At 42.3% G+C, this 13,265-nt stretch overlaps 2 protein-coding genes across 4 annotated transcripts in view; one reads left to right on the plus strand and one right to left on the minus strand.

Moving 5' to 3' along the window:
• Positions 1-7,698, minus strand: part of LOC133170179 (cyclin-dependent kinase 17-like) — a 29,033-nt gene extending 21,335 nt beyond the window's left edge. The window contains exons 1-3 of one of the 3 annotated variants that reach the window (XM_061302922.1): positions 7,494-7,698; positions 7,318-7,415; positions 2,532-2,692 (exon numbers count right to left, since the gene is read on the minus strand). In XM_061302922.1, coding sequence (XP_061158906.1) covers positions 2,532-2,661 — 130 coding nt within the window. In that variant the 5' untranslated portion in view covers positions 2,662-2,692; positions 7,318-7,415; positions 7,494-7,698. Of the gene's footprint in view, positions 1-951; positions 1,124-2,531; positions 2,693-7,317 lie in introns of those variants that run through there. The other 2 variants (XM_061302937.1, XM_061302913.1) reach the window with 2 other exon arrangements.
• A 719-nt stretch (positions 7,699-8,417) lies between these two features.
• LOC133170170 (transmembrane prolyl 4-hydroxylase-like) lies at positions 8,418-13,082 on the plus strand. Its single transcript, XM_061302892.1, has 9 exons — positions 8,418-9,626; positions 9,802-9,883; positions 9,988-10,184; positions 10,297-10,387; positions 11,041-11,203; positions 11,273-11,458; positions 11,549-11,639; positions 11,878-12,001; positions 12,086-13,082. The coding sequence occupies exons 1-9, from the start codon at positions 9,249-9,251 to the stop codon at positions 12,298-12,300; spliced, it is 1,527 nt and encodes a 508-aa protein (XP_061158876.1). The 5' UTR covers positions 8,418-9,248; the 3' UTR covers positions 12,301-13,082.
• Positions 13,083-13,265: the final 183 nt, after the last annotated feature.

Below are 13,265 nucleotides of genomic sequence, written 5' to 3' on the forward strand. Positions count from 1 at the left end.
AGATGGCCAAGAATAATGAATGGATGTTTGATTCCTGCTTAAAACCCCCACACACCAAAGAGAAACTAAAACAGCAAACCTGGCATTAACTGAAACTGCACATAGAAACTTCACTGTAAATTTAGGGCCCGAAAACTAAATAAATTGAGGGCAATATCGATGTCTGGCTGCCTTATCACGGTAATCTCCAGATGCTGTGGAAGAAAGAAAATGCTCCCAACAGGCAGTTTAGGGGTGACATCGCAGCAATCGGATTGGGTGCTCGAAATTGCTCTAATTTCCTGGAGCTGCAACGACGTCATTGCAGTTTTGTCTCCTTATCGTTTAGCAGAATAATTACAACAGTGGTTTCTTAAGAAGCAAGTAACCCAATGTGAGTCAGAATCTGTCAGTCAGATGATTTTTGTTGATTGAGACTCGTGAATGCTCTATGGTGGCAGTAAACTCAAGTCACAATATTTCAAATAACCTCATTAGTTTGCTTTAAAGGCCACGAGTGCTAACACACACTGGGTAACGCTGCAGGCAGGCAAATAAATAGGACGCCTGTTGCAGTTTAACCCTTAAAACAATTCATATCTGAACATAAACGCTCGCGCAAAACATGTAGACAGACAATACAACAAAACTCAAAAGTTTATATTCTTTATCCTCCTCAAAGGAAAATACGGCATTACTGAGTGTTGAAACCATCTCTATGTGGAGTAAATGCGTCTGTATGTCTTATACTGCCCCCAGGTGGCCGAGGCACGCTAACTCAAAAGAGCAGCACGCGGCACAAAATGTACATGATATCATATTCAGAACGGATGAGTGTTTTGAAAAATAAGATTGCTTGTCTCCAGAACAACACTCGAACATTGCATATATTGTTGAGAAACAACATTGATGTGTCGTTACAAGTGATGCAAAAGATAGCAAGGCAATTTTCGTGCGTGTGTGCGCGAATACCCAGAGATCCAGTCCTGTGGAGGTTTAGATAGGCTCTGTCTCTTTCCAGCCCCCCACCTGGCTCTCTGCGCAGGGCAGTGCGGCCAAGATGACCGGCATACTGACGCAGGAAGGAGGGAGCGCTGTGGGAGGCAGGATGCACGGCGCTCACCACCATCGGCTCTGAGGCACACCATTGCGGAGGAGCGGCCACAGCCAGAGAGAAAGGGAAGAAAGAGAGAGCAAGAAAAGGTGTGAAAAAGAAACCACAAAAGACAAAGGAGGGAAGAATTGCCGAAGAGGAGCGCCACGATAAAGAAGCGACATGGCAATGTGAAAAAGACAAACAAAGGAAGAGAACACGGATCACACTGAGATGTTGGGGGGGACACTTTGGAAGTGTGAGAAAAAAATAAAAGCTGGCTGGGATGCATGGAGCTGTAGGAATACTCTGCAGGAAAAAGACTGAAACTGAGAAAGTTAAAGAAAAATAGAGTGAAACATGCACATTGAAAAATTAAACCTAAGCAGCAAGAATTAAAGAAAATATAGAATGACAGGAATAGCTACTGTAAGACACACTGATGTATAAACTTCAAAATAAAAATACTTATGTGGGGGGAATCTGATGACTGCACAATTTCCATCCATGATGATTAAAAATCAGTGTTTGCACAAGACCACATGACACATCTGTTTTTTTTAAATAATCCCTAATTTCCTCCTCCTCCACCACCGTACATTCAGGCTTAGCATTTACTCTGAAATCCACACAATTCTCTCACAGCCCCCATTCAGCACCCTCAAATCTCCTCCAGGGAAAAAAAAAAAGGTGAGAGATCAAGGCCAGCAAAAGCCTCCACGTTGCCTCTGATTAGCACGTTGAGTAAGGAAGGAATGTTCCACCACTCTTTCACTTATCCGGATCAAGCAAAATATATGTGTGCGCTGAAAGGCAGAAAGATGGTAGGTAAAAGATGCAGTAGACCAATCAAAGTTTAATGCCCTCCATCGTTTACATCACTTCCTCCATCTTACTGCCTTTCTCCTCAGTGCTCCCATTTCTCCCTGGGAATGACTTAAAAATAACATCGGTTATCAAGATAAATAAATAAAGCACTGCTTGAGGAAACAAAAAGAATGGCGAAGTTGGCCGTCAAGTCATAACGTTCTATCTATATCCATGTTGTAATAACAACGCTGCCCGTGTATGTTTTCTCATTTTCTCAGAGTGTGAGAGAAGAGAAATAGAAACATCCCCTCACTCTGACCTGTTTTATATTTGGAGACAGAATATGGCGGAACACACACAAAATCAAACACACTGAGGTGATGCAAATGCAGTTCTCAAAAATGTCCAGCAGATGGCAACACTACGCCCCACAATGATTTTCCTCATGCAGTTTGGCGAACGCAACGTATAGGGAGAGATTTGTGTCAAACTTATTCACACAAATACATCCGCGATTTACGTGTTTTTGAGACCCACACATACAATTGTGTTTTTCTACCTGCAATGGCACAATGGTTTGTTGCCTGGCTTCAAAAATGACAACTTTTGTTTTCTTCTAATATTAGAATACGTAACGTGTGTGTCTTACCATTATCCCTGGTTGTTGATGGCTCATCCAAAGCCATCTGTTCTGCTAGTTCAGAAAGAGAGTCATCAACGGGTCGAGTACTGCGTAAAGACATGGACAGCCTCCGTTTGATGATCTTCATCCGATCCATGATCTCAGGTGCAAGGCCAGCACCCCGAGGCCTGAGAATGAGAGACAACCATTATCATGCTGTGGTTATGCCGACGGGGGTCATTCAGACCGTCATATGTGAATACAGCCCATTTGACTTCATCCCTCAAGTGCGGCCTCTGTGTATTTTCAAAAGTAATTTGGGCTCCCGATGATTGTGTTTGTTTGCTCGCTCGGCACAAGTTGTCATTATGCATCCCAAGTGCAAACATTGCAGGATGCAAAACACAGGATGGCAGAGAGAGACGGGCCCTTAGATAAAAATAACACAAATACAGGCAATAATGGAACTTAAGAAGCCCCTAAGGTGAAAACAGGTTGCGGGAGAAAAAAGTGAGATTGTGCAAACCAAGCTCTTACAAAGTTTATATCATCGTTCATCACATAAAACTCTGCAAGGTCAGCCTTTAGGTAAAAGTGAAGGCAAAAATGAAAAGTACAAAAGTAAATGTGGCAAATGATGTCACTGCGATTGAAGCGTGACTGCGCTTCAGGCATTTTGTCTGATGTGGAAGATTTACTTTCCTTCCCGCTTGTCGGAACAGGCTGGGGGCAGGGCAAATGTACAAATAAAAAAGAAATAGGTTAACACACAACATGATTGCTTTCAAATACTTTAGTTTTTTGACAGTCTGGAAATGTAACCTATCAATTGTGACTAGTGTGTAATGGCTTTGAAGCACATGGCCTTGCCCCGGTGAGTGACGTGGGCGTCAGCAAATGAGAGTGTCGTGTTGGCTAGCTGTTAACGAGCTGACCTATTAGCTACTCAGAATAAGTTGTGGCCATTGATTGTAGGCATGAATAAACTAGTTAGCAAAGATGGAAGCTACTTTCTGTGGTGGATGTGCCGTTGTGGGTGGTACACATTGCACTTTATCGTCTTTATTAAGTGTGAACTGATCACTTTTTCAACTCAAAGAGTCATATTCATATTATTCATATACTATATCTGTGTGCATGAGTTAGTTTTTCTTTTAGTGCTATTTCTCTGTAATTTGTGTCACTGGCCTAGAGCTAGAGGCTGCTGCAGCAGATTATTTTTGTATCCATCCACTTCCTGCTTCTTCTATCTCATCCATAAGTGCCTGGCAGCTAACATGCACACACACGCAGACACACACACAGACACACACACGCAAGGGAACACGCATGTACAAGAAAACATTGGCTTTCTCTTTGTGTTCAACCTCGGAGGATGGAACAAAAGCTATTCATTCTTTCGGGCTCTCAGGCCTATTAGAGACACTCAGCTGTGAGGGAATCCAAACCCTGTGAGTCGCAATCATGACAACTGTTGTTTTCTACAAGAAGATGCGCTCGGCTCACAATTGCTCTTAGCCCAGTTGTGTATTTTTGGAACCTTGTATATACGCTCTAGAGAGGGTCACAAAAGAGTAAAAGGTCGTAACATTATTTCATATCACCCAAGTATCAACCCTCCCCCTCTCATTTGCATGTTTTTCCAGAAATACTGCTCAGACAAGGAGATTAGGTTCACCTCATGCAAGCATGCCATCATCACTAAATTGTCGGGACTAGACATGTTACATCTTAGCAAAGCAGCTGGTAAAAAAAATAATGATGTGATTATTCACCGTCAGTCTTCATATTTAATGTGGTGGAATTAGCATACTGCAAATAGGAGCGGGAATCCAATTACACTGCGGTTCACCCAAAAAATGTCTCACCCAAGTATTACTACATTATTACAGCTGACAGTTAGATTAAGTGTCTCTTCTGAAGGACATATCTTTTAAAAATGGAAGACATAATTTACAATGCATGAAATGACTTAATAAAGAAGTACTGTATGCTTACTTTTCATTAACTATACATGAAATACTGCACCACACTATTTTGCAGATCTGTCAAAAAGAATTATTGTTTGTATAAATAAAGTCAATTGGATGGATAGAGTCAGTGAATAGAGCAGCACCGGTGTGGGGTGGGGGGGGGGGGGACACATGTGGCTTCAGGCTGCAGCATCTACAGTACAGGCCAGAAACACCAGACGCCCGGAAAACCACTCTGCTGTAACTCCCACTAAATGGACGAGGGGGGTTGGTAGGCGCGGATGGCCACTCCAGACGATGGAGTCTTAAACGAACATACAGAGTTTTAAACACAGCTTGTGAGGTACACGGTGCATTGTTGTGGAATACATAATTGTGCGGCACAAACGGAACAATAAAACAGGAGAGCAAAGGTTTGTAGGCGAATGAACCCAAAAGTTAAATGAAATCATCCAAAACCTTGCCATGAATGGTTTTAGCCGTCTCTGTTTATCGCCTTGAGCATGCGTGTGTGACTGAACATGTGCTTGCAAGGGAAAGGTAGGACACAGGTGAGGTGAAGTGAAGTAGCACATGCCTGAGGAGTGCTGGGGATGAACACAGCCTGATTTATTCAGGACGCGCAACATTTGGGTTGCTGGGTTACAGGCCCATACTGAAACCACAGTTTCTTTCTGAACTGAAGAGAGAGAGAAAAGAAAAAAAAAAGTCTCGCCACATCACCAACCACATCACCCTTCTCGCTATGCATAGATGAATGTTGCAAAGCAAGATCCTTGCCAGTTTGGCATTCCACAGACAACTGATGAGGAAAAATGAACTGTCCTAGCTGCACGTTTTATAATCATCATAATACAAGTTTTATAGTCAGCTATCATTTTTCCCTGCGCCTCGCTACTTTAGAAACATGAATTGCTCTGGATGTGTGCACGCATGCACATAGAATCAGACATAATGGAATGCCTCCTCAATAGCACCCACAAAAAGGGCTTGTCATAGCAGACCAAGGATGCATGACTAATGTCCAAACACTGACACACCACATCGATTTTACTGCATTCTCGGTCATATAACACATATCCTGTATTTAAAAAAATTCAGATGTAGTTTAAAGGCGATATGATTGCTTGATGGAGTTTTCGGGCAGTGTATTAAGACAGTTTGAAAAATAAAACAAATAAAGCCATGGCAAAAATTTAAATTAAATTTCTGTCTTTGCCACATGTTCAAAGATCGTATGGATTCAGAAGCATTATGATGAAATTACAAGAAATACTGGACATGATGTGCTTGCCTATCATGTCACAAAGCTTTAAATTGCTGTTTTACAAAATGACCTTTGCTGTATTGTAACATCTGTCTAAAATTAGATGTGCTCACATATCGTCACCTTCATAAAGTAACAGCCTGTCTTTTTGTTTTTTTAGAAAATATAAAAAACTGCACTCAATATTGATTATATATTTATTAGAAATTAGAATTAAGTGACCTGTTTATGATATAGCTGATTTTTAGCAGCGATGGACAGCATCCTGAGGAGATGTTTAAGGCAAATAGTATGTTTTTTGTCAAAATATCATGTGGGCTATTATTTTAAGAAAATACTTGTTTCATTATTTGGATGTCATGTTATATGGACCAACACATAAAGTCTTAAACTGTTTTTATAAACTAACTGCAAACAGACATGTGAGCTTGATGACATTTTGAGCTAATATTACCTTGAACATGGTGCATTTTGTGTACTGTTTAAGGAATACATTTTGAATTTCTGAAAGGTGTTTATGTGAGTTGAAATTTCAATTATGACAGAGTGGACACATTAAGTTGGACAACACCCACCTAAAAACATATGATTGAAAAATCAAACAGTAATATGTTTACTCTGCGGCGAGCCACTGTTTATCCTCCATTGAAAAAAAGGACAAAATGTGTGGGTTGTGCAAATACGCCATTGTCCTGGTATGTGTGCAAATTTTAGGCCACTTATTATGGGTTCCAGTATATTCTGCTACATTTTCATTGACGAGGTGATTTAGATAAAGGACACCAAAAGCAATTCCAACTGATCATAAAGCAAAACAAGCATGCAGGCCTATTCAGTATCCAGTTCAATTAAAAGCAAGTTAAGCTGCCCCATAAACCTGCACTGCACTAACATGTTCGGTCCTGCAGCACTGGCGTAAAGGGCAATGTATTCACTAAAGCACCACACATTGAGATTCATCTAAATAATTAATCAAGCAGAGAGACAGGCGACCGAAAGTGAAACTATGCTGCATTCGACCGCCTTTTACTCGTATGATTGTGGATCTGAACATCACCGTCACGAATCACGACAACATCCCGTGAAGTCAATATGACCGCGGCTGCCAAACCGCATTCATTCCGTGGGACTCAATGTGCTGTTGGCTCACGACTGACCAAGCATGATAAGAGATTCCTCGTCCACATTCCGGGCCCAGTGCTTCCGGCTGGTTCCTCTATCTCCCCGTGCTTTCCTGACGCGTGTGTCCGGAAGAAGGTGAACCGAACAGGGCATAGTGAAAGTTCCGCAGTCCCGGCTGGCTGCAAAGTTTTTCCGAATGCAGTTTAAATGCGGCACAACATCTCAAACTCGTTATCACTGGGCTCTGAAACGTGGGCATACGTAATAACACTCAAGTACAGAGAGGTTTCGAACTCGAGTGCCACATAGGTGCGCTATTATGCACTAAAAACATCTACCTGTAATGACAGGTGATACGTTCAGGTATTCACGTTCGAGTTACTCTGTCGTTAGTAGTTTCAAAACAATGAATGGGAGAATGAAGAGAAACTCAAATATGCCGGCAACTGACCTGGTCGTGCTTCTGCTGTGGGAGACTATTGTTCCCCTCGTGTATGGTAATCCACGCAGGAGCACGCTCAGCTGGATCCACTGCGACAAGTCCTGCAACTACAGCAAAACGCAGCACGCAGCCCATGGGCCGTCGGTAAAAGACTATTTGCCGAATTTCTCTATGCTGCGTCCCACCGCCTGAGAGGATTCAAAAGCCGCCGGCCGTGACGCATGATTGCTTCTGACTTGGGCTCACGAGCTGAGCCGTCCCGGTCTGTGATGATCAGCCATATCGCTGCTGCCGCTACTGTTGTTGCTGTTGTGTGTGTTGTGTGTGCGTGTCCATCTCTCTGTAGGGGCGGCTGGTCGCGTCATCCGGAAAACACCACAGAGTGCGCACGCACGCACGCGCGCGCGTTTGTGTGTCACCCCCACCCCAACCCTCATTTGTTCAAGGAGAGACGGGGGGTTCAAATAAATTCATTCCAGGGGGCAGGGCGTGTGGGTATCATATGGGAAATTAGCCAGTACCCAGTCTTATTTTAATATGCACCTCAAACAAAATCTCTGAAATAATGCATGCAGATATATGCAAATGAGACCATATTATTCATCACTTTGTTAGCGGTATCAAAACTAGGGGCAAACATTGTGACCTATAACCGTCAAGTTGAAATTGACGTTGAGCTGTATAATTCCATTTTCCATGTTATATATTAATGCGTCATTGTAATTATTTTCTGTCATGTTTTTTAGAAGACTGAACCCTTTAGAATGACATGTCGATGCCACGTGGTTCACACTAAAAACATACCATAAGGCAGAATCCAGAAAAGCCTCGAACTTTAGGCACAGTGGATATCCGCAGGGAATGGGGACTGGATCAACATGCGCATAGCAAAAATCTACCTCAGATGAAATTTAATTGGAAAAAAATTAGTTTAAACTCAATGAGCGTGTGCTGCGAAAAACGAGAACCCATCCATCCGTCCGCAAAAATATGAATAAGTAATATTGGGGCTGGTGTGATTGGAATAAAGAAATCCGCATATAGGTTCTATCCAAACGGCTAATATAAGGGGGCCACTGTCAAGACAAATATTCAAAATGTATCATCGTTGCCTCTAGGGGGCGCCGCAAACGCAGGAAATAACTACACGACAGAAATTCGACAGTTAAGCAACGCTTTAATGATACTACAAGAAAATGTTGTCTTTTGTCGCCATCGCATGGTTTGATTGTAAAGCTCTAATTGTTGTGACTTTTTTTTCATTAGCAGGTCACTCGCATGATTTGTTTGGATGGTTTTAGGACGGATGTTGCCAGTGTTCCCCCCCATACAATTTAACGTTCCTTAGGCACTGTTTTCATATCGCACTTTCTACACTCATCTGACCAGTTTGATTGTCTTTAGGAATGTTTTTTCCGTTGTCATAAACCAAAATACAATCAATTTTCAATTGAATTATGCGCTTCCACTAAATGTTCACGCGTGTCTACTTTCTAAGAGTATAACAGCTAAACATGGACACCCTACAAACATGCTTCCTACTCATGTAAAATAGAATTATATAATGATGACTGGATCGCGAAAAGCGTAAAGAAAAAACGGGCACTAATATCAACCGATAGAGGACGCTATAGATGTTTCTTCTGACCGGAAGTCTTCAGCATATTCGTCCTGTTATTATGCAGGTTGTCAGGGGCAGCGGGCGAAGTAACGAGGGTTACAAGATTTAGTTAACGATGACATATTTAACAGCGCGAGATATTAAGCGCTTTCAGATCTGCATTTTTGCACTGAACAGCATAAATAATTTGGGCAAAGCAATAGTGGTGGAAGCGTCGTTTTTCATTGAAACAGACAGACAGTAAACAGCTAAGTGTAGCTAAGCATCCGGCGGCTCGTAATAAGACAGCCCTAAATTACGCGCATCAGTATTTATCTTAATGCGTAAAAGTCTCTTGATAGAAGAAGATATGGAAAACATTCCGGAAAATCTACAGCATGACGAGGACTGTGTCAGCGGCATTGCATCTTCGTCATCCAACAGGCGCTCTTTACGTTCCACTAGCATGCCCGTCCAGAGGAGCAGCATCTGCTCTCGGGCTTACTTCGTCGTGGTGATGGTCTTCTTTCACGTCTACATCCTGAATGTTATTGCCCTTTTGCTATATGTGCACTATAATAACGGCCCCGGGGATTTTGACCGACCGTCATTGCCATCAGTCGGCGAAGGGGAAAGTCCTCCTCACACCGCGCCTCCTTCAAGGGAGCCCCGTGAGGAGGAGCAAAGTTTCAAACTTCCTCGAATTGAAGGCATCAGGGTAGGTGAAGTGTATGGAAGATTTTGCTGTAGTCGATCCAACTTCACTGCTGAATTTTGAATTCTTGCAGATTTTACTTCCAACAACACCTTAGCGAGGTCAAACATTTATTGTGTGTAATGTGACTGAAAAAGTGTGTATTTGACTTCCCATTGTTCATCACGATGCTGTTTAGGTAGGACACGTTCAGCCGGTGTCCCTTGTGTCGGACCGAACACACAAGATGAAGACGCTCAGCTTGAAACCTCTATTATTTGGTATGTGCTTTGTGGTGGTTTTAGGATTAGCCCATGATTTAAAAGATCAGTCAGTCGCCACGCCATTGCATTCTAAGGTTGATTATTTCATGATGGTTGGTCAGAGATCCCGGGTTTCCTGTCAGAGGAGGAGTGCCGTGTGGTGGTGCAGCTGGCTCAGCTCAAGGGTCTGATGGAAAGCCAGATGACAGCGGCCAACTGGGGTCACGGAGGCTCAGACCACCCACTGTTATCTTTGAGCACCGAGGAGGTCTTCAGTCTGTTGGACCTCAACCAGGATAGGCTTCTGCAGAAGCAGGAGGTGACCATTGAAAACTATTGCCATTTGTATTTCATGGGAATATGGAGGAGAAAGCTGTTGAGCTGCCAAAAGATTTCTAAAGCAAACTATAGTAAACTGACTTCTTTTCCAGATTGTGAGCCACTCACGTTCTCGAGATGGGACTTGGCTGAGCCTGGACAACCTGCGTCAGATACTCACTGTACTAGAAGACTGCTCAACAGGTTTGTGCATCTGCTACCTCATTGCATTTGTGATGTTGGATGATTGTGGTGATTCATTTATTACATATTTGAAACTGACTGTACTAATATAGTATTTTAAATCATCTTGATTCAAGATAACCCTTTAGGGCCAAAAAGGAAAGGACAGCAAGTTATTACATGCAAATGTAGCATTTTCTTCTACAACCATTGCTGCCTACAAAGTATATGGAGCATGTCATACAGTACATACAATACACAGTATACACACAGATAAAAAGTGCAAAAGCAATAAACACAAATGCATAATTAATTATAAATGATTATAATGAATATGTCTTAATCAAACCCGTCCAATTTAAAATCACTGTCAATTTTATTGGCTTCAGATAAGGCGCCAGGTCCCCCAATTCAACAGGTTGTGATGTACAAAGGCCATTGGGATCAAACACTGTAACTTCTGTTTTCTTTTCATTGAAATTACAAGACTTTCTGTGCCATCCATGCCTTGATTCCTGACCTTAAGCAGATGGAACCCAGGAGCTCTAAATGCAATGGAAACAGCAGGGGCCCTGAAATTGAACCCTGTGGAGCGCCTTACAACAGCATAGCTTCTAAAGAGAATTTACAGCCAAGTGTTTGTTCACTAGTGCACCGCATGTGTCCCTTGATAGGGGTGCTCAACCTTGAAGAGTTCAAGCGTGTTTACGATGTATCCCAAGGCCCGATACAAGAGCAAAATAGAAAGCTCCGGAGTCAGTTCAAGCAGAGAAGCAAGCATACAGTGCTTTATCAAGGCCCGGGATCCCATCACGTGCTGCAGACACTGAGAAGCAGGTATCCCAACTCGTACGCACTTGATCTTGGACCTCATTTACTAAAATATTGATTCTGACATTTACTCAGAGTGATCAGCCTGACACGTCTGCCGGCCATGTTGGTTGACATGAGTGAGCTATTGCAAGTGTTTCGGTTTGAGCTCGGAGACTTCAGCGATGCTCATCACGACAGTAGCCCTCCCCATGCGGAGACCGCCTGCTCGCACACGCGACTGGCGGGTAACACGTCTATGCTCCCACAGGTCTCCTGCAGGTTGGTGTTTGTTCCATCATATTCTTTTAGTAACATATTCACTGTGATATACGTTGAAAAAAAAAGGAGCATTTGTTACTTTTGTCGCAGGTATCTTACTGTGTTGATCTACCTCAGCTCTGTCGAGGAGGGTGGCGAGACCACGTTTCCCGTGGCCGACAACCGTACCTACGATGAACTGGTGGGGTTTTGTTTTCCTCAATACAGGATGATGGTGGCTTATAATATTGAGTGGAAACCTGCTTTGACAAGCATAAATTTGTCAAGGTTCCACTGGACTACAAAATGAAAACAGCTTGATCATGACATGATTTTTGATAATATGCAATTTATGACAGGAATCCATAGCCAAGAAATGATTACTGTGGTACGACAACCACACACACAAATGTTTACTCTGAGCTGTTTGTGTGTTCCAGGCACTGGTCCAAGATGGAGTTGATTTAACAGACACCCGCAAGACATGTAGTCGAGGGAACCTGAGAGTCAAACCCAGTGCTGGGACTGCACTCCTCTTGTACAACCATCTCTCCGATGGGCAAGGTAAGAATAGAAGGCACTTTGTAAATTGGAAATCATCCTTCAGATAATTTTTTTAAAATAAATATTGTCTTTTGCCTTCCTCAGGTTGGATGGGTGAGCTGGATGAGTATTCGCTGCACGGAGACTGCCCGGTGAAGCGTGGCCTGAAGTGGGTTGCCAACAGCTGGGTAAACGTTGACCCAGACTACCAGCAGCAGGCACGTTACCAAAGACTAGTTGCTGAAAATCATCGCGCTAAGTCAGGCATGACAGAACATTCAAAACCAATTTCGCACTTTGAGCTCCACCAGGATCTCTAGCGGAGCTCCTCTTACTGACCCGTGTTGTACACCCCTTGACATGTTTACCTCAGTATTGTATACATTTAAATAGTGATGGGAAAACGAAGCTTCAAATTTGCTTCATGAACCAGTTGTATATTTTGACTCCTCAAAATGGCACAACATTGATCTGACAGCATACTGGCTCGCCATTTCTTGAACCACTTTTATTTCAACAAACTGTTTCATGAAGCAAAATTTTCCATCACTACATTTAAAGGAAGATCACTCCAAGTTGCACAGTTTGATTTTGCATCATCCCATCAGTTTTGTAAGGGTGAGTTGCTATTATTATAGAGTTCTGGTGGGCTGATGCTTTTATGTGCAATAGTTTTATTTAAGGCATATTCGAAATTGATCATATTATAAAGATATGTCACATATTTGACAAAGAAATGAAGGGAATTAAGGGAGCAAGTTTTTTTTGTGGTCACTTAAGCAGGTATCTGTTGCTTCTGAAGAAATTGCTCGAGAATATTTAACAAATCTATTTATGAAATGTTATTCATGTTAAGCTCCTGAAGGGTTTGCCACATTTACCGGTACATTTAGTGAGCACACGTGTGTATTTAAAACAAACAAGCTCATCATCTTGTCAGTCCATCAAAAATAATATATGTTTAGCACATTTAATGTATCATTTCATGATATTTATTTGAGATTTATTTATTGACTCGTTTTTGGACTTATTTATTGATGTTGCACTGCCACTGTCTCTTGTGTTTGACGAAATGAAAGTGAAAATGTTTATTACTACTCAATATTGGCCTTGTTTATTTTTTACACGAGCCCCGCATTTATACACTTTGTCCACTAGATGTCAGCTGCTGCTTCTGCTGCTTGTGAAAACTGTCAAGGACCATTGAATGCTGCAGACCTGCAGAATGCATGTTTAGATACTTCTCCAACACACTCGATACTGAATTGTCTTCTTTTCAAGCGAA

Source organism: Syngnathus typhle, linkage group LG2, assembly GCF_033458585.1.
Source record: "Syngnathus typhle isolate RoL2023-S1 ecotype Sweden linkage group LG2, RoL_Styp_1.0, whole genome shotgun sequence".
NCBI classification, from domain to species: Eukaryota; Metazoa; Chordata; class Actinopteri; order Syngnathiformes; family Syngnathidae; genus Syngnathus; species Syngnathus typhle.